The sequence below is a fragment of the Somniosus microcephalus genome, chromosome 25 (assembly GCF_052327205.1).
Source record: "Somniosus microcephalus isolate GS21.2 chromosome 25, FLI_Smic_1.0, whole genome shotgun sequence".
In the NCBI taxonomy this organism is placed as follows: domain Eukaryota; kingdom Metazoa; phylum Chordata; class Chondrichthyes; order Squaliformes; family Somniosidae; genus Somniosus; species Somniosus microcephalus.
The window spans coordinates 53,917,694-53,942,896 of NC_141011.1; the positions used below are offsets into that span (position 1 = coordinate 53,917,694).

At 47.7% G+C, this 25,203-nt stretch overlaps 1 protein-coding gene across 5 annotated transcripts in view; it reads left to right on the plus strand.

Annotated features, from left to right (window-relative positions):
* The window catches only part of mib2 (MIB E3 ubiquitin protein ligase 2), a 281,262-nt gene that overhangs the window by 61,645 nt on the left and 194,414 nt on the right, over positions 1-25,203 (plus strand). For all 5 annotated transcript variants that reach the window (XM_085967467.1, XM_085967469.1, XM_085967468.1 and 2 more), the window contains one exon: positions 24,693-25,024. In XM_085967467.1, coding sequence (XP_085823593.1) covers positions 24,802-25,024 — 223 coding nt within the window. In that variant the 5' untranslated portion in view covers positions 24,693-24,801. The remainder of the gene's footprint in view (positions 1-24,692; positions 25,025-25,203) is intronic.

A 25,203-nucleotide genomic window follows, 5' to 3' on the forward strand; every position in this document is an offset into this window, starting at 1 on the left:
TCGCCTGCTCTTCAAATAGTGCCATGACATCTATGACGTCCCCTGAGAGGGCAGACAGTCGGTTTAATGACTCTTGCGAAAGACGGCACCTCTGACAGTGTAGCACTCCCTTACTGCTGATTTGTTCTAATAAAGTTGATGTCATATGCATTGTCAATATAAAGTTGCTGTGTGTAAATGAGCTATCCTGCTTATATTACTGAAAGTTATGGCTTGATCCATTATTTCACAGAAACCGGGTGGATGACACGTTTAAACTGAGACCCCATCTGCCCTCTCAGGTGGACGTAAAAGATCCCACGGTACTATCTCGAAGAAGAGTAGGGGAGTCCTCCCCGGTATCCTGACCGATATTTATTCCTCAACCAACGTCACTGAAAACAGATTATCCGGTCATTATCACATTGCTGTTTGTGGGATCTTGCTGTGCGCAAATTGGCTGCTGCGTTTCCAACGTTAAAACAGCATCTACCCTTCAAAAGTACTTCATTGGCTGCAAAGCGCTTTGGTTTGTGTGAGTTGTGCTATACTTGCTGAGGAGTGTCTCTTTTGGAATTTGGTGGTTGTTCCATGTCCTCTGACATATTATTGATGAAACTCTGCATTTTCTTGTTAAACTTTGATTTTTGTTTTCCCGTATTACCAGATGACCTTTAGGCAGTGTGGTTAAATTTTAAAAATAGAGCTCCGTTACCCAAATTAGTCTAATGGACTCAATTGGAGAATTCCAGCTCTCAAATAGGTGTTCATTAGTAGCCTCTTCATGAACCTCTGTGGTTGTGTTGAATCTTTAATGTTAATATGTAGTGGAGGAGCATTTGGAGAGCATTAATCGTGTGGCCAATCCCGTTGTTTAAATCCATGAACCAGTGTAGTGGGAGGGGTGAAGGTGACATTGTGTAAATATTTCTTAGAACTTTATCATGTAGTTTGCTTGAATAAACAATAAGATGATGATCTTCTCAATGAGGAACAGACAGTTTTTTTCACCCCTTTACAGTCTTTGTTGAAAAGGCCACATAATTTTAAACTTATTTAGTTCAAAATAGGTAATAAAACAACGAATTTCAGACTTTCGGGTGAACCTCAATGTGTTTGCCACAAGTGCCGCAGTTGATGTGCCATTGTTTCCTGCTGGGTACTGCACAGCCTCTGTTTACCCTTCTTGATTCATGTGGCGTTTGTTGCGTACGCAAGAGTAAGAAAGAAGGTAAGGAGAAATAAAATCTGAAATACTAAAAAAGAAAGAGAAGTAAAGTGATGAAGGGAATAGAAGTAAAATATATAAGATGGAAAAAGAAACATAAAATGGGAAACAAAAGAGAAATTTAAATTAAATAATTCTGCTAATCTGGGTTGGACTACAAGAACAAGAATGAAATTTGTGCTGAACGTAATTATCAGAACCTTGTTGTAGAGATGTTGGCTCTTTTTTTTCTAGTTGATGAGTTGGATCCAGCATGTACAGGATGTGTGAATGTGGACTGGGAATTTGGGCGGGACCCTCTTTCACATGATCCCTGCTGAATGTGAGCGTCTATTGGGGCTATTGTTGAGTGCTGGAGTGATCTCCCGTGAAATGTGAGAGCTTCACTCGGGTTCTGAAAATGAATGCTAACGGATGGCAAGATCTACTGATTCTTCTTGCCTCCTGTGCGCTCTGCTAGTCCATATAAAATGGATGATGATGGCAAGGCGCATGCTAGTTTTTAAGAAATTATTTTTTAATCTTAAAAGTGCGTTAGGCTTTATGTTGGTGGAACTTTGCATTTTTTTGGTGCATTGATTTCTGCAAATTTTTTTGCCTGCATTTTCACTTCCTGAATTCTGAAAGCTAAAATTTTTGTTCTTGCCATCAAAGTTCATAACACGAGATTCCCGCTGAATGTTTTGGAAGAAAAACACGAAGCAAGTGGTGTGTCTTTTTCAGAGCCCATTAAGGAGCCTATGACTGACCTGTTGAAACAGTATTTCAAACGCCTGGGCAGATCGGGGGCTGTATGGCACTACGGCCCTGCCAAGATCGCAAAGGTAAAAGTAGCCTGCTGCACGTTCCACAACTGTGCCAATAAAGAAAAGCATTGCCATAGAGGAGCTGGATGAGGAGGTTGAGCCTCAGCTAATGGCAAAGCAGAACACTGAGAACGAGCCCCACGCTATTGTTGCTGAAATCCATGTGCAGCCTGTCATAGGCCAGTCTGTGATGGATGCTACATTCAGTTAAATGCCCAAAGCACACAACAATCCTGTCCACTTGTGCGCAATGCAGCGGACCAGTACACCATCCCGAACATTGTCCTCTGCAGTGCCTCAACCATCATGAATGATCATCCTTTAATCCGTTGATACCTTATTCCTTCTCATCAAAAGTAAACTCTGAACACAATTGATATAAAGTGCAACTGGTTTATTTCCCTACAAGTGATCAGTGTACATACCAGTAATGTTTTTCAGTCCTTTCCCTTGGTGACAGTGTATGGTGTGTCTGTTCTCAAATCCATATTAATGCTCCTTCCAAGTGCTTCCCCTATGGGGATAGTAGTGAGGTAGCTGGCTGTTGGCCATCAATAGGTTCCTCTTTGGATGGAGTTAGCCCTGTGCCTCTTTGTGCTAGGTCATTATATGGCCTGCAGGAACTTGTGCCCCATGGGCGATAATGCAGTTGCTGGCTGGTTCTGTTCATTTTCTGGCACATAGTGTCATTTCAGTAGAGATGGAGGCTGAGTGGGTTTGATGTGGTGTTGCCTTGGCAGATGTGACATGGCTGCTGGTGCTTCCATGCCCCCATGCCTACTTGTCATGCCCCTGCTGCTGGACGTGCCTCTCGGATTGTGCACAGACTTGAGAACAACAGTACGAATGTTTTCCTCAAGGTTCTCTCCATTCAATTTCTTAGCATGCTAGAGCCAGACAAGAGAGCCTGTTGTAGATTGGATTCCCAGGCCTCGATAGCAGTAGTGTGAGCATTGCCGAGAGATAATCTGACTGGTCTTGGGACTTCTATCACTAGGGCTCTGCTGCAGTTCCATTAAGCAGTCATGTATGCCTCAACACAGTTGCTGCCAGATTTTGCAGGGTTTTCGTCACATTCTCAATTGACTGCATGAAACTTTGATGCTCAGATAACAGTTTTCTTTCTCTATGCGGATCCCATGAGTCCAAATCTCTGGGTTTGGCAGGTGAAGAAGGGTGCGAGTTATGTCATCCACCCAGCAGGCTATTGCTTGTTTACTGCCATTTCCATTTGTTTCTGCTCTTGTGTGCTCAGTGATTTACCCGATGCTCCCAACTCAAAATGACTAAATCTTCTGGGGTGGATCTACCTGATCGGAAGCTTGTGACAGGTGGAGTGGGTGATGGCGGGTGCAGTTAAACACTAGCTTCTTATGTGGCACTGGTGGCTGCAGCTGGTTCTTAGTAGAGTGCTTGTAGAAATGGAAAAGGAATGCTGGCTGCAAGACACCCCTTCAAACAGAGGTTTTATTGCATATGTCAAGTTATGTGCTGCAGGGCATGCCTGTGTGACACTGAGTGCGTGACGCGGGAGGGGGGAGGGTTGGGGCAGAAGATGATCGGGGCTGGTGGCATCTTTTCCTTTCAGGGGGCCTCGGCTTTACTCTTCCTCACTGCCCCATGGTTTTGGTGCCCATAAATGGAGGTTAAATACCGGCATGGACTTGTTGGGCCCAATGGCCTGTTTCTGTGCTGTATGTTCTATGTAATTCTATGTAAAAATAGCAAAGTGGCCTCTTCAAAATAACTGGTTACCTGCAGTTGCAGGACCTTCCTCCCACCCTCACATAATTACCTCCAGATACCTTCTCCCACACAGTGTGGGCTGCTGTTGTATGTGGAGGGTGCCCTTCTGCTCGGGCAGGGTGGCTGCTTGAAAGAGCAGCTCAACATCGGTTTTATTGAACAGCAGGACTCTTTGTGCCTTTTGCCTTATTGTTTGAACATGATTTCTCAGCAGGTTTAAAATTTCTGTCTGCGCATAAAATCACCCTTTTTAATGGCAGCAACAGCCTTGTAAGAGCTGCTGCTGCACGGAATTTCCACTGCTTCTTTGGCCAGCCCCTGGTGGCAGGCCCAGTACAGGATAAGTGCTCAATTTGCATTCGTAATTAGGCCAACCTTGGAAGACCTGTTGAGGGCAGCTGCTCCTATTGTGTGTGTGTGTGCGCTAAAACCTCGTCAGCATCAGGGCTGGAAAGTCTACCCTGGTGTATAAGTAAGGCTGATCCAAGCTTGAGGTTCTGAATCTATTGTCGTGTGGATCAGTAGAATGAGCTGAACAGTCTGATTTTAATTCTTGGCTTCCTTGTGATTTGGTCCAGTAGGTAATGGGTGGTGCTGGAGTACAGTTCTAGTACAATTTCCCTTCTGTAACTTGCCCAAGTAGTCATTCTTTACTGGTGAGCCTAGACAGTGAGTCCTGGCCAGCTATTTTACTGGAGTGCATGGGGCTGATAACCAAAACCAATCTTGTCCTTGGCAGATTTTTGTTTCTCTCCTCAGCTAGGGTGTATTTTTTTTTAAAGCGCTAACTCGTTGACTTTGTTTCTGCATAGTCATTCTTTACATATTGGTTTGTGTAGTTCCTCCAAGAGTCAATTTAAATTATGGTCCAGTAGTAGAGCCAAGATAATGAGCCACGTGGTTTGTAAGATGAAGCAAGAATTTAAGATCTACAAGGACCAGAATATTGCATCGCTGACCGCTCCAACTACCCCTCCCTGCATCATGACCCCACCACCGAACATCAAGCCATCATTTCCCAGACCATCACTGATCTCATTTTCCTCTGGAGATCTCCTCATCCCACGCCCCCCCAACGCCTCCAACTTTATCGTCCCCCAACCCCGCACAGCCCGCTTCTACCCCCTTCCCAAGATTCACAAACAGGACTGTCCAGGTAGACCCATTATTTTATCCTGTCCTTGCCCCATGGAACTTATTTCTTCATATCTCAACTCTCTCTCTTTCTTCCCTTGTTCAGTCTCTTCCCACCCAAAATCTGCGATTTTTCAGACGCCCTCCACCACTTTAACAGATTCCAGTTTCCTGGCGCTAACCTTCTCCTTTTCACCAGGGACCTCCAGTCCCTCTATACCTCCATCCCCCACCAGGACGGCCTGCGGGCTTCTTCCTTGAACGGAAGTCTGGCCACTCCACATCCACTACCACCCTCCTCCGTCTGGCGTAACTTGTTCTCACATTGAATAACTTCTCCTTTGATTGTACTCACTTCCTCGTATGGGTCCTAGCTATGCCTGTCTTCTTGTGAATTTTATTTTTTTGCCCCACTCCCACTCTGTCCTCTGCCTCCTACACTGTTCCAATGAAGCTCAACGTAAACTCGAGGAACAGCACCTCATCTTTCTATTTGGCACTTTACAGCCTTCCAGACTCGACATTGAGTTCAAGAATTTCAAATCATAAACATTGTTCCCATGTTTTCGGACAGGAGTTGCTGGTAATGGTTCTGTTGTTGCCATTTACAGCTCCTTTAGACCCATCTTTTGTTTCTTTACTTGTCCCATTACCATATCCTTTTGCCTCGCACCATCACCCTTTTTGTCATTTAATCTCGATTGCCTGCCACCCTATCACAGACCTTCCCTTTTGTTCTTTCCTCCCCCCCCCCCCCTTTCCCTGCCCCTGGACTTGCTTAAAGCCTGTTGCATCTCTAGGTTTATCAGTTCTGATGAAAGGTCATCAACCTGAAACGTTGGGGGGAATTTTGTGGGGGGATCGGTGGCGGGTCGGGTGGGGAAGTGTTTTTTTTTTGACAGTGGGTCGGGACTATGCTGTCAACCTGCTGCCACGCGCCTTTACCAAATGTCGGGTCTGCCAGCGCTGAGCAGACCCGACACACAGTGGCAGGGGAGGCAATTAAAATCATTAGAGGCTTGTTTACAGCCACTTAACCATGCTTTTTTCCCAGCTTTTTGAATTCGACAGGTCACCCACCGGTTTCCCACTGTGCCAAGACCTTGTCTGTGAAGCTGAGGCGTGAGGTCAGTGGTCATTGTTTCAGCTGATGAGTTGACAGCATAAAATGTCAGGTCAAAGCTCCCAGCTGATTGAGAAATGTTCCCTTAGCCACGAGCTTCTCTAAACTGCATTTCCACTACAGATTCAGGATGCTGCAAGTCTTTACACAAGTCTCCATCCAGTCTGCCCTCATTACCTCTCCCACCATTGACAGATCGCTTCTGTCATCTCTACTTCACCTGCCATCTATTCCATCAGCATCGGTGCACTTTATACTCTCTCACCTTGGTCCTCAGAATCCCACCACAATCCGCCCCAACACCAGCAGCACCAACAACAACAACAACCTTCTCCGCAATCAACTGATGTTGCACAGGACACCGGGCATCAGCACCCGACCACATTGCTGCCAGGGATGGCCGCACCCTAGCCAGATTTACTTCACTTGACGCTGTACACCCTGGCTGCCACATGATGTGCCAGGTTGGCACCACCCCACACCAACACCATAAAGCATCCTTACAATGCCCAAGCCATTCCTTTCACACTCATCACCATTGCAGGGGGCACCGTTATGTCTCACCACTCACTGCAACTCACTAAGCCACTTCCAAAGGTGCACACAAATCTGCCCAAGAATGTAAAGTGTTGAAAATAAAGGTTTCAATGTTTGACAGCACATTAACAGAAACTTTACATGAACATTGCATAAAACACCCAAGTGCCTACCCTTGTTGTTAGTTGGTATGATTACCCTGGGATGAGGGTGAGTGTGAGGGGTGGCTAGTGAGATGGGGAAGTGATAATGTAGATAGAGAGGGATGGGTGGAGGTGCAAGGTAAGTTGGTGTGAGTAAGGATGTGCAGGAGTAGGGTAGGGAAGGCCGAGTAACGGGGATGTGATGAGAGTCACAGCAGGATGAGACTGAGTGTGGCTTTGTACTAATGTTTCGTGATCTACTGAGATCATTGAAACGTTTGTGGCACTGCACCCAGGTCCCCCTGACCACATCCCTGCCTGTGCCCTCCTCTGCAGTGTGTAACCAGGCTGTGTTGATATCCTATGGACGTCTTCTCCGCCCATGGGAAGGGAAGCGGACCTCCCTGTGTGCTGTGACTCCCTCCATAAGCATATCGAGGGAGTCATTGGAGATCCTGGGTGCAGCCCTGCAGTGCTGGTCAGTGTTTGCAGCACCTCAATGTTGTAGAACACTGACAGCACAACTGCCAAATTAAAGTTGACCATGGTCCCTTTAAGGAAACCGGCTGATGACGTGTCATCAAATGATATCCTCACACCCGCTTCCTTCAATTGGCCGGGAAACTAGCTGGGCGGGCTTAACGAGCCCAATCAGGGGAAATTCATTTTACACAGCGGGCTGGAGCCGGCGGTAGGACCGGGATCCGTCACCAACGTCGCCCACCACGGACCAACCGAGATTGTTAAAATCCAACCATTTAACCCTGTGTCTCTCTCCACAGATGCTGCCCGACATGCTGAGTATTTCCATCATTTTATGTTTTTATTTCAGATTTCCAGCATCCGCAGTATTTTGTCTTTATTGTATCACTGGGTTGGCTCCTCAGGTTTCCTAATCCTAGGGAGATTATTTTTTGTGTATTTGTTTCCCCCGCAGATATCTGACTGTACTAAGAAATAGTTGGTGTGCTGATTCAAGTGTCAACAGCTATGACCTGTGCTCTTTAAGAAGCATTTGCTTACTAAATTTTAAATTTGCCTGCTATTGATCTTGGCAGTGTGATTTCATTTAACTACTGACCTAAGATAAGTGCCTACCATTTTGACTTATACGCTGTATAGTTCCTTCAAAGATAATATTTACACACATTTTGCACAGTATGATTTTTTTTTTAAAAAGTAAGCATTTCATTGCGTGGTGTCATCTCGGAATGGGCTAAAATCTAACATTGAAACAATCGGAGCATACAGCCAGTGACACATGATATGGCAGGCCCTAAAAATGAAAGGTTGCACAAAAAAAGTAAAAAAAATTGTCCTGTGTTGGGTTGAGTTCCATAGTCCACAGTTCTCTATTTCAGTCACATTGTAATGTAATATCTCTTGGGAGAGTTCCATCACTTGCTGTGTGATTTAAAAGTCACATGGAGTTGCTGGATAACCATTCTTTTGTCAAATAGAGTTGCAGATGAATATTTTTCCCTTGCACTGTTCTATAGTTCAGTTAACCCCTTCCTTGTCTTGCCTGACTGGACTTTTGAATCCTTAATTTGAAAGTATGGCTTTACTTGGATTGTCTGACACACCTAATGTTGAAGTACATTGAAATGCACATTACTGTCAAGGATTGGAGCCTGTAATGTATAATCCTGCGATAAACACCCCTTAGATGAATCACTCACTGAGTTTGGAAGTGATTGGAAGGACACAATGCAGAAATATTATAAAAATAAAACCAACCTTCTGGGTTTCTTCAGGGCTCTGGGATGATGCCTTCTGCCAGACACCTCTCCCAGTCTCCCTGCAAGGGAGATTTAGGCCTAGAAATTCAGTTGGCTGCGCCAGCCGTTAGCGCCTTAGGAGGAGCAGATCTCGAGCGCTAGGCGCTTAGCGCCCGGGCGCAGCGCGATCTGCGCCTCGCCCCAACTTCAGTAGACATTTAGCGCCGGCGCAAAGTCTTTGCGCGCGCTCATCTGCGCGCGCAGATCATGACGTCATTTCGTCGTGCAACGCCCTTTGTGCGCCCGGAACCGGAACTTCACTCGCGCCACCCCATTGTGCGCCGGGCGGCCCTAACGACTGTTGAGTGGAACGGTACACAGCCGAGGCGGGCCGCGGGGAGCGCAAATTAAAGGGCACTTACCCTGCACTATAAAGGGCAGCCATTTTGCAGCATTCACTCTTGTGCAACGGATTTTTGGAGAGAGACCAAGGAAGAGAGCTGACTGCTTTGGCCCAACACTAGGACAGGTATTTTTGGCTTCAGGCCAGAGCTTTGCAATTATCTTTGCCTTCATTGAGATCTCGGTGTTTGCCAGCATATTATGGGGGCTGCATTGGGTGCCAACGCTGAGTTTCAGCATTATGTCGGAAGGGCTTACAGACGCCGTGAGAGAGTGGCAGCCCTGGCTAGACGCAGAGGGGGCAACAGGCGTCGCCAAGTGAGGCCTTACCCACCCAGGGTATACCGCCAGCAGTTCTCCTATCTCAACATGTCTGCCGCGCAGCGTGTTAGGAGGCTGCGATTCAGAAGGGAGGTGGTTGCAGACATCTGCCAGCTGCTTCACAGAGATCTGCGTCCACAGCTGATGCGCAGGACGTCTCTGTCGGTGGTAGTGAAGGTGACGGTGGCTCTCAACTTCTATGCCACCGGCTCCTTCCAATCCGCTGCTGGGGACATCGGGGACATCGCTAACATCTCCCAGTTCACCGTGCATTGCTGCATCCGCCAGGTGACCAATGCCCTTTTCAGAAGGAGACGTCAATTTATCTCCTTCCCCATGACCCTGGACAAGCAGCAGCAGCGTGCAGTGGGATTTGCAAGAATAGCGGGCTTCCCCATGGTGCAGGGCGCCATTGACTGCACGCATGTGGCTTTGCGGGCACCTCTGGAGCATGCCAAGGATTACCGCAACCGGAAGGGCTACCATTCCCTCAACGTACAGCTGGTGTGTGACCACAGGCAGCGCATCCTAGCTGTCAATGCCCGCTTTCCAGGCAGCAGCCACGATGCCTTTATCCTGCGACAGACAACTGTGGCTGACATGTTCCAGGCACAGCCTCACCCAAGAGGATGGCTTATCGGGGACAAAGGCGATCCTTTGTGTACCTGGCTCATGACCCCGCTCCGCGCGCCCAGGACCCCTGCTGAAGAGGCATACAACGAGAGCCATCAAGTGACCAGGAACCTCATCGAACAAACAATCGGCGTCCTGAAGCAACGGTTCCGCTGTCTGGATCGCTCCGGGGGAGCCCTCCAGTATTCGCAGGAGCGAGTCTCCCAATTCGTCGTCGTTTGCTGCATGCTGCACAACCTGGCTATCCGCAGGACTCAGGCACTGCCACCTCACGTTGGACCACCACCTCAGGAGGAGGAGGAGGAGGAGGAGGAGTACCAGCCCAGGAGGGAGGCAGAAGGTCCAAGGGCCGCCCGTCGGCGGCTTATTGAACGTCACTTCTAGGCCCCCTGTCAGGGAATGGCTTGTGCCAATGAAAGAACATGATTGCAGCCGCTCCGCAAGCCCTCAGCCGGTTAAGGCAACAAACACTTCAAAGATCAAACATGGACAATGTGAATAAATAAAATGGTTTATTGTACAAACTCAGGGCCCTTCCCACATGAAAACCAAAAACACACGAAACCCCCAAAAAACACTCACACACATGACTCACTCCCACAACCTGGGGAGGATTAACAAAAGATGTAAACAAAAATGGCCTTCATCCTCGGCCTTCACAAAACACCCATTCCAAAAAACAAAACATTTGGACACACCCTCTACTTTGTGGCCCGCGAGGGCGATGCCTTCTGCAAACTTTGGCGGCCCCTGCACGCCCTGCTGCTCCTCCTCAAAGTGAGGCCAGTGGCTGCTGCAAGGCTGGGGGAAGGCTCCTGAGGGGCACATGTCGTGACGGCAGATGCCCTTGGGGGTCGGCCTAGACGAGGTCTGGCCCTCGAGGGGCCGGCTGGTGAATGCTGCAGCTGTGGCTGGGCAGCATCAGTCGCTGAAGCAGCTCGTGGCAACTCCACTGGGGGAGTGGCAGTGGCGGCTGGAGGAATGGGGGCAAGCTGGCGGATGGCAGGCGCTCGCTGGTCGCCTGAGACACTGGCACTCGCCCGGGCCAGCACTGCAGCATACGCAGCAATCTGCCGAGGGACAGACCGCTGTGCTGCTGCAGCGCGCCGGGTGCCCTGGCGATGCCTGGCTGACACAGCGAGTGTGGCAGCAGTGAGTGCCCGTGTTGCCCTGTTCTGTGACCGCATCAGAGCAGCCAGTGACTGCACGGCACCACTGATCACCTGGCCAGTCGCTGCCTGAGCTGCCCCGAATTCCGCCCAACTCGCTGCCTGATCTGCCCCGAATTCCGCCAAACTGGTGGCCTGTGAGGCCCCGAATTCGGTCACACTCCGAGACAGGGACTCGATGGCCTCAGGCATCCGTGCCACTACCCCCATGAGCTCCGTGTGCCGGCGCTCCGAGTCCGCGGACATGTCCTCGAGGCGGCGCATCTCCTCGGCGTTGACCGTCTCTGGACTGGAGGCCGGACTCTCCCTCTGGGGAGAAGGCCGCCGAGCTGGCCGACCCTTCCTGCGTTGCTGGACGCCGCTGGGCCCAGCAATTGGACTCCCCTCCGACCCTTCCCCCGCTCTGGGGAGAAGGCTGCTGAGCTTCCACCCCCCTCCCGCGTTTCTGCAGGCCGCTGGTCCCAGGAGCTACACTCCCCTCCGACACTTCCCCCAGGCTCCCCTCCAGGGAAGACGTCTCCCCTACATTGGCATGGCTTGCCGCGGCTGAGGGTTCCCCTGATGGGCCGCCTTCCTCTTGCTCCTCCTCCTCTTCTGAGGGGCTGTCACTGGCAAGTTCAGGGACCTCCTCCTCACCATCTGAAAGCAGGAAGGCACAAGAGTAGCTTTGGAGTGAGGAGAGGGCATCAGCGAGGGATGCATGAGTGGTGGCATTCAGCGCATTGGTCGGACAGTGGCAAAGGATGTAGATCTGATGCGCAAGTGGGACGAGAGAGGTCCAAAAGGTGATGTCCTTACCATTGGTGCCCAGAACAGGGTCGGCAGATGCAACGGGGCCAATCACCCGGGCACCCATGATGCGCTCCACGCGCTGTTGCATCTCGGTGAGCGGCTGGATCTGGGGTCCGCCTCCCCCAGTCTCAGTCCGGCTCCTTATTATTGGCCAGCTTGGCCTGCAAGAGAAAGGACGGCCTCTAAGTACAGTGTGTCGCCCTGATCTTGTGTGCACTGCCTCCCATGGTGGAATAGCCTGGCCAGTGTGTAGCCCTGATCTTGTGTGCACTGCCTCCCATGGTCGAATAGCCTGGCCAGTGTGTTAAGTGCAGAATGTGCAATTGATGTTCATGACTGTCCCATAGCTGCTGCATGAGGGCTGGCCATTAGGGCTTTCAGGTCCCTTTGCCCATAATGTGCGGTGCACATGCAAGGATGAGGAGGACACTGGAAAGGGTACTCACCCTGACAATCCTGGCGAGGTCATTTAGCTTTTTGCGGCATTGTACAGAGCTCCTGGGGACCTCACTGTTGGATGTCACCCTGGTGGCGACATGCCTCCAGGCTTTCCGGTAGACGCGGGCCGCCGGCTTCTTCCCATTGTCCGGAAACAAAATATGGCGTCTCTTCTCCACAGCGCCAACCAGCACCCTCAGATCATGCTCTGAGAAGCGCTGCGCTCGTTCACGGGCCTTCTCCATCCTTTCAGGCGCTATTTGGGTCCAGCAGCAGTGTTCAGGCCTAGCTGGAGGGCTGCAGTGTCCAGGGCGTGGCAGCAGACCAACTCGACCCTTCCCCCTTAAGAGCTGGCCGGCGCCAGGGTGTCTGCTGTCAATCAAGAAATGGCCGCACCTGCGCTGCGCCCGGCCTCGGCGGTATCGCTCAGCAACACCGGCTTAGCGCCTAAAGAGAGCCGTGCATCGCCAGTTTTAGCGCTCGAGCAAACTCTTAGGGCAAAGCTAATGAATATCGGCGAAGTGGCCTCGAATTTGCGCCGGGCGCAAACTTTAGCGGCCGCCCGACTTTACCGCCCCAAAAGTGGCTATAATGAATTTCTAGGCCTTAGTGTCTTAAAATGAACCGGCTTCAGATGCTCCAAAACAACTTTGCCCCACCCGCAACCAAAACCTTTATCACTGCCATAGTTCATTTGGAAGATTAAGAAATCCACATTTGGAAGATCAAGAAATCCACAATCGGCAGCAAAAATCGAGGTAAAATTGGAGACCTCAACCTCCCATACTGCCATTACTATTAGTGGCCGGACAAATCCAGACCATAGCATGATTGACCATTGCCTCATCATTTAAAATTTGTTGTTGTTTATGTTTTTGATTGCATGTTTAAGGGACAATTGGGGAAAAAAGGCAAACTCTATTAGCAATTTAATTACATGGAATGTTTAGTCGGATGTTTAGTAACTAGCTAGTGAGAGGTTGTAACTAGCTAGTGAGAGGTTGCATAATCGACACGCGTCACACAGGTGTCTGGGTGTGTATGGAGGCACCCAGAGTGATCCAGTTTGGAAAAAGCCATGGAATGAGCTAGACCAGAAGTAAAGAAACTGAACCCAGTCTTCCGGTGTGGATGAGCTTGTAAGCTTTTTAAACAGCCAGGGTATTTCAAAAGACCTCCAACATACATTGCCTATCACATCATAGCATGTAAGAAGTCACACAACACCAGGTTATAGTCCAACAGCTTTATTTGAAATCACAAGCTTTCGGAGCGCTGCTCCTTCTTCAGGTGAAGTGGAGAAATGCATAAAGACACAGCTTATATAGTCAGAGAATCATGTCAGATGTTTACAGGTAACCTTTCCAACTGCCATTTATCACACCTCGGCAGAGAGATAATCACAGCAGTCAAAGGTGTGAATGGTGTCCAAACAGGTCAGTCAGGGAAACATTACATCAAAGAACAATGAGGCGGGGTCACAAGGGGTCAAATATTGCAGATGCTGGGGTCTGTATGAAAAACAAAAAAACAGACAAAAAACATTTTTTTTGGCTGGAAATCACAGCAGGTCCGGCCGCATCTGTGTAGAGAGAACAAGCCAATGTCGACTCGAGTCTGGATGACCCTGCGTCAGGTGGGGTTACATGTAGCGTGACATGAACCCAAGATCTCGGTTGAGGCCGTCCTCATGGGTGCGGAACTTGGCTATCAGTTTCTGCTCGACGATTTTGCATTGTCGTGTGTCTCGAAGGCCGCCTTGGAGAATGCTTACCCGAAGATCGGAGGCTGAATGTCCTTGACTGCTGAAGTGTTCCCCGACTGGGAGGGAACACTCCTGCCTGGTGATTGTTGCGCGGTGTCCGTTCATCCGTTGTCGCAGTGTCTGCATGGTCTCGCCGATGTACCATGCTCCGGGGCATCCTTTCCTGCAACGTATGAGGTAGACAACGTTGGCCGAGTCACATGAGTATGTTTTTTTGTTTTTCATACAGACCCCAGCATCTGCAATATTTGACCCCACCTCATTGTTCTTTGATGTAATGTTTCCCTGACTGACCTGTTTGGACACCTTTGACTGCTGTGATTATCTCTCTGCCGAGGTGTGATAAATGGCAGTTGGAAAGGTTACCTGTAAACATCTGACATGATTCTCTGACTATATAAGCTGTGTCTTTATGCATTTCTCCACTTCACCTGAAGAAGGAGCAGCGCTCCGAAAGCTTGTGATTTCAAATAAAGCTGTTGGACTATAACCTGGTGTTGTGTGATTTCTTACATTTGTCCACCCCAGTCCAACTCCGGCATCTCCACACCATGGCTACTATCGACACCACAAACTGCCGGCTCAAAGTGGAGAGGATCTCCAAGAAGATCGCGCATATCGACACAGACATCAAGTTTCTACAGAGATGCAAGAAAGCAGACAAGATCCCGAAAGGACTACAGATCACTAACCCACTCAAGTCGACCTACAACACAGACTACGCTGAGAGACTCTGCCGTCGTACCTCTCGCACACTCCTCAACCATCTCATACACCAGCTCTACAGCAGACGCCGCAACCTCGAAACCGAGATGGAGTCCATGTTCTCAGCCTGTGCTCAGGACGCAGCAGACCAGCTACGAGACACCGCCAAACAAACAAGGCAACGGACTACGCTACCTACATGCACACCAAGAACAGGAAGCTTGAGAAACTTGGCATCACCAGCAGCAGCAACCAAGCCTCCCCCGGTACCACGGTTGAAACCACAGGGAAATCCATCGTCAACCTGTCCGACCACACCCTTCAACCAGACGAAATTGAAGTTCTCAGCCGAGGGCTCAATTTCTGCCCCACCACCAAAATGGACCCCATCGGTCTCGCGGCAGACACAGAGGAATTCATCAGGAGAATGAGGCTCCGGGAATTCTTCCACAAATCCCAAGATGTCAGCAGCGAACCCAATGAGACAATCAATGATCCGGAACAGCAGACAGAGGGATCCGCAGTGCAGCAACCGAAGAAGAAAGAGTCAAATTGGACCCCTCCGGAGGGTCGCTGCCCTAAGCTTGACATGTATGCTCAAGCTGTCAGGAGATGCATCAACGCCAGATTCATCAGCCGCACTCACAAGACAGTCCAGAATGTCACCCGAGCACAACGCAACGCCATCCACGCTCTCAAGACCAACCGCAACATCGTCATCAAACCAGAGACAAAGGAGGTGCCATCGTCATACAGAACAGAATGGACTATTGCAAAGAAGTATACCGACAACTGGACAACCAGGAACACTACAGACAGTTACCCGCAGATCCGACCAAAGAACACACCCGCCAACTCAACAGATTGATCAAAACCTTCGATCCAGACCTTCAAAGCATCCTACATGCTCTCATCCCACGTACTCCCCGCGTGGGAGACTTCTACTGCCTCCCAAAGATACACAAAGCCAACACACCTGGACGTCCTATCGCATCAGGCAACGGAACCCTGTGTGAGAACCTCTCTGGATATGTCGAGGGCATCCTGAAACCCATCGCACAGGGAACCCCCAGCTTCTGTCGCGACACTACAGACTTCTTACAGAAGCTCAGCACCCACGGACCAGTTGAACCAGGAACACTCCTCGCCACGATGGACGTCTCGGCACTCTACACCAGTATCCCCCACGATGACGGCATCGCTGCGACAGCCTCAGTACTCGACACCAACAACAGCCAATCTCCAGACGTCATCCTACAACTCATCCGCTTCATCCTTGACCACAATGTCTTCACCTTCGACAACCAGTTCTTTACCCAAACACACGGAACAGCCATGGGGACCAAATTCGCACCCCAATACGCAAACATCTTCATGCACAAGTTCGAGCAAGACTTCTTCGCTGCACAGGATCTCCAACCAACGCTATACACCAGATACATCGACGACATTTTCTTCCTATGGACCCATGGCGAAGAATCACTGAAAAGACTACACGATAACATCAACAAGTTCCATCCCACCATCAAACTCACCATGGACTACTCCTCCGAATCGGTCTCATTCCTGGACACACGAATCTCCATCAAAGACGGACACCTCAGCATTTCACTCTACCGCAAGCCCACGGACAACCTCACGATGCTTCACTTCTCCAGCTTCCACCCTAACCACGTTAAAGAAGCCATCCCCTATGGACAAGCCCTGCGAATACACAGGATCTGCTCAGACGAGGAGGAACGCGATGGACACCTACAGACACTGAAAGACGCCCTTGTAAGAACGGGATATGACGCTCGACTCATCGATCGACAGTTGCGATGGGCCACAGCGAAAAATCGCATAGACCTCCTCGGAAGACAAACACGGGACACAACCAACAGAGTACACTTCGTCGTCCAGTACTTCCCCGGAGCGGAGAAACTACGCCATGTTCTTCGCAGCCTTCAACATGTCATCGATGACGACGAACACCTCGCTAAGGCCATCCCCACGCCTCCACTACTCGCTTTCAAACAGCCGCCTAACCTCAAACAGACCATCGTTCGCAGCAAATTACCCAGCTTTCAGGAGAACAGCGACCACGACACCACACAACCCTGCCACAGCAACCTCTGCAAGACATGCCAGATCATCAACACAGATACCATCATCACACGTGAGGACACCACCCACCAGGTACATGGTACATACTCATGTGACTCGGCCAACGTTGTCTACCTCATACGTTGCAGGAAAGGATGCCCCGGAGCATGGTACATCGGCGAGACCATGCAGACACTGCGACAACGGATGAACGGACACCGTGCAACAATCACCAGGCAGGAGTGTTCCCTCCCAGTCGGGGAACACTTCAGCAGTCAAGGACATTCAGCCTCCGATCTTCGGGTAAGCATTCTCCAAGGCGGCCTTCGAGATACACGACAACGCAAAATCGTCGAGCAGAAACTGATAGCCAAGTTCCGCACCCATGAGGACAGCCTCAACCGAGATCTTGGGTTCATGTCACGCTACATGTAACCCCACCTGACGCAGGGTCATCCAGACTCGAGTCAACATTGGCTTGTTCTCTCTACACAGATGCGGCCGGACCTGCTGTGATTTCCAGCCAAAAAAAATGTTTTTTGTCTTTTTTTGTTTTTCATACAGACCCCAGCATCTGCAATATTTGACCCCTTGTGACCCCACCTCATTGTTCTTTGATGTAATGTTTCCCTGACTGACCTGTTTGGACACCATTCACACCTTTGACTGCTGTGATTATCTCTCTGCCGAGGTGTGATAAATGGCAGTTGGAAAGGTTACGTGTAAACATCTGACATGATTCTCTGACTATATAAGCTGTGTCTTTATGCATTTCTCCACTTCACCTGAAGAAGGAGCAGCGCTCCGAAAGCTTGTGATTTCAAATAAAGCTGTTGGACTATAACCTGGTGTTGTGTGACTTCTTACATTTGTCCACCCCAGTCCAACTCTGGCATCTCCACACCACATCATAGCATGTATGCTTTATATCATTAAAAACAATGCATGATAGAATCATAGTAGTTTACACTGTGCAGACCATTTGGCCCATCATGGTTGTGCCATCCCTTGCTCGAGCAATCCCAACCCAATCTCACTGTCTTGCTGTTTCTCCACAGCCCTGCTTCAAATGCATTATCTAATAATGCAGTGGAACTCATCTACAGAAAAGAGCCTGTCATTTTATTTGCAGAATATTATTCCCATAAGATAGCAAACAGGGTGAACACTGCAGTTAGTTCGGAAGGTTCTGTGGTCTATCTGCATGTTCCGAATCTAATTTTGCAGTGCTGTCATGACAAGACCATTTAAGAAAATGATGGTTTTATGCAATATACCCGGTTCTTAATAATTAAACATTTGTTCTGAAGTTAATTTTTTAACTGTTACTTCCTTAATGAATATGGGTCTAATTGGTAGTTTGCCGTTTTCTAGCACTGATCAAAACATGCTCTTGCAAACTAAGATGCAATTTACAAAACCTACGATAAAAGTCAACTTTTTTCCTGATAAATATTGTCTAAATCTTTACAAATTTTTTTGGGATGAGATATATATTTTAAGAACGCGAGTGATATTTTTAAATTTCATTATCAAGTGCTGCGAAAATGGCTTGTATTTTCACTGGATTTGTATTCATGTGGATTTTTTTTAAGTTTATGAAATTAAAATTAAAATCTCCATGAAAATAGCAGGTTTTACAGTTGTTTTTGTAACAACAGATTTATATTTGGTACGTAGTAAAGTCCATGGAGGCTGTAGGCCAAAAGCAAAAAGCTTTGTAATGGTGAAAAACCAAATATTAACTGCCCTTCCAGTTTAAGAAATATTGTTTAGTAAATAAATGTACTGTGATCTCCCTGTTTAAGCCTGGAAATTATTGCAAGTGATGTCTATTATGCAAACAATGTTGGCGACGTTTATTGCGAAAACACTTGACCTGTTCTATCAAATTCCTTTCTCCAGCATTTAATGGCAGTGTTAACCCATTTAAAGCCGCAGCTATGTTAAAGTAGCAGAAGGGGAATTTGATACGAGTGCATCAGACATTTGTACGATAGTATTGCTCACAATTTCCAGGCTGTGTATCTTTATTGAAACTGACAATGTATTGAACTTGCACAGAGATGATCCTTGGTTGCTGTCTGGATCCTTTGTGCAGTCATAGGCTAATCACACACAACTGCTTATTATAAAATAATAATTCTGGATTTCTATCCGTAGTAACAGTATTGTATTTTATCACTAATTTGTCAATTAAGTATTTGGAAGTGACATAATTTGGTTCTCTGGTTGGTGATAATTGTACGTCTTTAGAATGAGGGAAGGAAACAGACCGAGACAAATAATTGCTGCCAATTATCATGTGGTAATTTTACTCTACAGGTGTGCTTCTGAACATATTGTGGGACATGTACTGTACTGCACTGCTTCTGGTCTGCAGTGTAGTAAATGTTCCACGATATGGTTAGAAGCAAAACTGTCGCATAAAGTTGACATTGAGCTGTTGATGACGTTTAATGTGCATGTCTTTCCTCATGACTGAACTTACTTTTACTTCACTATACTGGACTGCTGGGCATCTTCCCTTTGACAGCCTTCTTGTCACCTGCAAGCTGGAATTGTCATTCTATACGCCTCAATTTTGCCCCATACCTGCCGCCACCAAAAGCCATCTCTTTGACTCTGCCTTTGGTTACCTGCTCTAGCCGTCTCCCAAATCCTGCCCAATTGGGAAATTTTGCTGCGCTCAAGGACTGTATAATTAGAGCCCTGTGACACTGACAGCACCCTGTGATGTAAACAACAACTGGCCTCCATTGAGATGCAAGATTTCCCTGGGTCTAATAATCTGCACTCGGATTAAGGGCCTCCACATTTGACACACTGTGTGCTTGAATATTGACAGTGTCTCAGTTCCCAGAACTGCTTTGCTTTTTATTTTTTTTAATTTTATTTCTTTGGTATCCAGGCTTACTCTAAGTTTTCTTTAAAATGATAATTTCATTTTTAACTTCCTTTCCTTACTATCCAACATCCATGCATCGTATTCAGCCAGGTAGTGGGATTATTGTTGGCTTCTCTGTGATTATCAGCTAATGGGTGCACTGTGTGGGGGAGAATATGTTCCCTGACTCTTCCCCTCACTTGTCCATGATTCAGCTCTCCAGCATCGCTGGGTATTTGAGACAACCATCAAAATCCAGTGCAGAGATAACCAAGTTTTATGTCAGTCAAATCTACCATATCTGCCTCCTCATATTAGAGTTCTATGCTTTAGACATGCCAGTCCATTCTTCGCTTGTGAAATGTTTGCAAAGCTGGTGATTTTTCATCCATTTGGGATCATTTTTGCTTCGGTTAACGAAGTATTTTCCATGATCTCTATGAAAACTGGGAAGGAAAAAACTCAGGCCAGGTCATTCAGTTTATTTTTCAGATATCTAAGTAGTGTAAAGGTCATTGGACTGTGACTTCTTCAGCCTGATTGGAGGCATGTGTGGTGGTGGTGTTGTATGTGTGTGTCACTAGATTTGGACTTTGCATGCTGGATGTAAGTAAGAAATTCAAAGGAAGCTTCTGAATTGCACAGATTGTTTGTTTGAAAATCCACAAATTCCATCTATTTTCTGCAAGAGTGGAAATCAACAGTACTACTTTTAGCATTGTGACTGTAGTTTGTTACCGTATCGATTTGCTGTCCTGAGGTCTGGGTTGACAGAATTTGCATTCTTCTGCTGCCAGTTGGAACTTGGAACAAAATACAAACAAGATTAAGACTTCTGTTGGTGTAGCGGTCGTGGTGACCTCCTAGTAGGACTGATTTACCTAGCTAACGTATTGTCCTAAATAACAACAGAAAATGCTGGAAAAACTCAGCAGGCCAGGCAACATCCATGGAGAGAAAATAGAGTCAACGTTTCAGGTGAAAACCCTTTGTCAAGACTAAAGAAGCACAGGAAATGAAATAGATTAACTGGCCTCTTAATTTATTTCATTTCCTGTGCCTTTCCAGTCTTGACAAAGGGTTTTGACCTGAATCGTTGACTGTTTCTCTCTCCATGGATGTTGCCTGGCCTGCTGAGTTTTTCCAGCATTTTCTGTTGTTATTTCGGATTTCCAGCATCTGCAGTATTTTGCTATCGTAACGTGTTGCCCTGTTTAGTTCGGGAATTCACCAATGGTCAATTGGATTCGCTTCACACATCCCATGAGTATTTTGGAAAAATTTATATCTTTGTTGAAATGGCAACTTCTCACTTGTTACAATTTAAATTTTATGCTTGACCTAGAGGTCGTTTGGCAACTGACTGAATATACATACAAGTGGTGTATGAGTGAGTTCCGCCATGCAACATCATTTGCTTATTTTCTGTGTAAGCCACTATTTCCCAACATATTTATGTAGTATGTATACATTTTAAGTACTTTTAGGTCGTGCCTGAAACTGACATTTAAACACTTAAGCCTAGAATTTGGCTGCAGCCATTTTTGGGCGTGTGGGTGGGAAGGTTTGTGAGATCCAAGGCTCTCCAGATATTGGGCCTAAGGCCTCATTTCAGTGTAGCTGGCAAAGCACGAAGAGGAGTCCAAGCCTGGGCTGTTGCTAGCATCGCAGCGGCCCTCGGGTAAGTGTTGTCTGGGTATCGGGGACTGGGTTGGGGATTGGCGAGGGGGCACGAGTCAGGTTTCGGGGTCTGTGTCGGGGTTGAGGATCGGGTTGGGAACAGAGGGGAGATCTAGGGTTGGGAGCCGGCGGTGACTGGGGATGGTGGTGGGTAGTGACAATTGGGTCCTTTTAATGCAAGGTCGGGTAGAGCACTCCTGCTTCTCCTGGCTCTGCATTCAGGTAAATGTTTGCCTGAGTGCAGCCAGCACCGTTGTCGGACCCTGATTGAAATTTTGAAGTACAAATAGACGGAGTGTGCACCATGCATGCTCTTGCCCATTTGTACTAGGGGGTGAGTGGCCTAACCAGTTGCGCTAAAAGGGAGTGGTGGTGGTTGTTCCATAAAATAGTCCCAAACTTTTTTTTTTGTGGGGCTGGTCTTGCTCTCGGCCTTCTCGGGCCTGATTTCCCAGCTGGCTCGGTGTAAGGGCTGGCTGTTTTCCCATCCCACAACTGGCAAGCTGCAGTGGAATGATGCCCGAAGCTCACTAGCTACGTTCAAATAAGGTCCGAATGCAGCCAGCATGGCCACTCCGCTGACTGTGCGCCAGTTTTGAGCTGAAGTTGAAGATTAACACCATTACGTCTATCCCTAGGTGCGCCATTTTTTTGTTGCACACTCCAGAGAATGTGGTTTCTATTCCATGCTTTTGTGCGCAGTGCAATGTACTAATGATGCAAGCAATGTGCAGCATGCTTTGCCATGGAACAGTTGTCCATGGGTTCAGTCCCCTGGAGAGAGTGGGAAAATTAGAGAGCGTCAACCCTGACTGTTGTGACAGTGTAGGCACTCATGAAATGGATGTGCTGAAGTCTTGTTTAACAGTACAAGGAATAGGCAGTTAACCTTCAGGAATTTCTTACGTAAGTCAGTCATATGACATGGTATTTAAAAAAAAAAAAAAAAATGGCAAATGAAGGGATGTCGCCTAGATTAAGGGTTCACAAGGTTTGCTTTATAGTACCATGGTATTTGGAATAGCTCGTTTGTTTTTAACAGCATTAAACGAATTCTTCTGTTTTTCTGGTTCACTTTCATGGTGATGTGACCAGGAATTGTGTTCCATGTACTAGTGAAAATGCAAAATCGAGATGGAAATTCTAATGACATTCTAGCTGGGACGAGGTTTAGCTTTAGTTTGCTGTATCTCTGAACTTGGTAATTGCGATTTAATTTCAAACATTTTTTCAATTCCCTTCCATATGTGCCACATCATTCCCTCGTGGTGAAGGTGGCAGGCAAGCTGTTTCCAGGCCTCTGTCAATGTTGTTCTGTAATTGACTGCTGGGAGTACCCTGGGGACCCAGTTGCTGATTTAAAAGTAGTACAGGTAGACTATCCTTTATCCGAACTTCCGAAAACCTCTAAAAACCGAAAGTTTTTTCGTTCAGCGTAAGTCGTGCGCACGACATGACCAGAGTGGCGCACGACTTACGCTGAGCAGGGCAGAGGGTCACAGAGTTCCCTCCTGGGTAGGAGATTGCAGGCCGAGCCGGGCAGTGTGAAGGAGGTACCGGGAGAATGAACCCAACAATACAGCGGCCCGTCCGATATTCTTTTCTCCCCCGACCCGACCCCCGACCCGTCCGATATTCTTTTCTCCCCCGACCCGTGGCCCGTCCGATATTCTTTTCTTCGCCCCCCCCCACCCGACCCGACACCCCCCCCCCCCCACGACCCGAACCGCGGCCCGTCCGATATTCTTTTCTCCACCCCCCCCACCCCCACCCGACCCGACACCACCCCCCCCCCCGACCCGAACCGCGGCCCGTCCGATATTCTTTTCTCGACCCCCCCCGACCTGAACCGCGGCCCGTCCGATATTCTTTTCTCCCCCCCCCCCCCCCCCCCCCCACCCAACCCCCAACCTGATTTGCGGGCCAGCTTAGTAGGAGTCAGCCGATATCCGGCTTTCCAGAGAAGCAGGAAGGGGAATGAGACACGGAACAGTCGCAAGAGGTAGCCTGAACTTTTAAAATTTATATTAAATACAAATTTCCCAGTCTTATAATAATATACTTTCTGAAATCCGAAAAATTCCAAAAACCGAAACTCAGCTGGTCCCAAGGCTTTCAGATAAGGGATAGCGTACCTGTAATAAATACATTTCCCTTCCTCGATGCGAGGAAGCTGTCTGGCCACCTCTTCTGAGATCAGAAGCTCGCTGTGTGGATGATGGCAACTTGAATTGAATTTTACCCCATACGCTGCTGTGCATTAAATTGCTGAAGTTATAAAGAACATTGCTCTGAATTGACAATAGTGGAATCTCCATTATACACTCTGCTATTCTCTGCCAGAATGTTCACAGCACCAAGTCTTGGGTGACAATGTTGCCTTAATTATAGATTTTTTGTTGTTGTATTTTATCACCTTTTTGGGTGAATAAAACAACATAATATTACCTTTGTACTTGCCTTTATTCCTTTGCCTGGGGTATTGCTGCAACAGACAAATAGGGGAGTCTAGAACCAGGGGTCACAGTCTCAGAATAAGGGGTCGATCATTTAGGACTGAGATGAGGAGAAATTTCTTCACTCAGAGGGTGGTGAATCTTTGGAATTCTCTACCCCAGAGGGCTGTGGAGGCTCAGTCATTGGGTATATTCAAGATAGAGATCGATAGACTTTTGAATATCTATGGGGATAGTGCAGGAAAGTGGAGTGGAGGTAGAAGATCAGCCATGATATTGAATGGTGGAGAAGGCTCGAAGGGCCAAATGGCCTACTCCTGCTCCTATTTCTTATGTTCTTAAATAAGAGAAAAATTGGGCAAACATTCGATGATCTGTCAATTTCCACTGCCCATCAAGCAGGTTCCCTCCATTTTGGTGAATAATGGAGGTTCCAGTGTATAACATGCTGTTCCAATGTTTGCTGTTTGTGTTAGTCAGATAGTCATAGAGTAAGCAACAGTAACTTACAAACTAAACAGCAGAAAGACCCAAAGTGCTCCTTTGAACTGATTTGACCTTTTTCATTAACACACAAGACTGGTCGGTTAGAGCAGGCATTTTACTGTTTTTAACGAGATGTTCTTACAGCGATGGTTGAAATTGTGTTTGTGAAGCAATTCCTCCATTATTCCCTTCCAAGCCCCAGCATACTGTCAGGATCTGTCAGGCTTTGAAGAATGATGAAAGGCAGTTTCTAATAATGTATTTTCTTTGAAAATCTAGTATTTATGCCAACTTACACTTGCAGTAGATTCTATGCGGTTCAAAAGCGGCACTGTAAATTGTCACGATTTATGGTTTGTTGCAGCTAAGAGGAATATACATGCAGAGTGCAATACATTTATTCTTGATTGATGAAGAATATTTAATTGACAGTTTTGTTGTTTTTCCCTTTCTCAGGTGTTCTAGGAGCCTGGAGGTTCTTCGAGGCATCTTTTGTCATTTGAATAGACAGCATTGCATTTATTTTTTAACGGACTGAAAAATCCCCAGTCACTGATTTGCCACCATGGAAGTGGGCATGCGCATTGTCCGTGGCGTGGACTGGAAATGGGGAAACCAGGATGACGGGGAAGGACACGTCGGTACAGTGGTGGAGATTGGCCGTCAAGGCAGCACGACAACACCTGATAAAACTGTGGTGGTGCAATGGGACTGCGGTACCAGAACAAATTATCGAACCGGTTACCAAGGGGCTCATGATCTGCTTCTCTACGACAATGCACAGATTGGTAAGTTTACAGTCCTTCACCTGTTCTGTCATCAACTTCTGATTGGTTTCTGTTTCAACTGTCCATCCTCAGCTTCTCCTCCCCCCTCTAACAGCCATTCAGTCCACACATCTGTGAACAGCAACAATTCAGTGGGTCAGCTGAAGCAAATGTATTTTTTGCTAGATGACGGAGGAAGT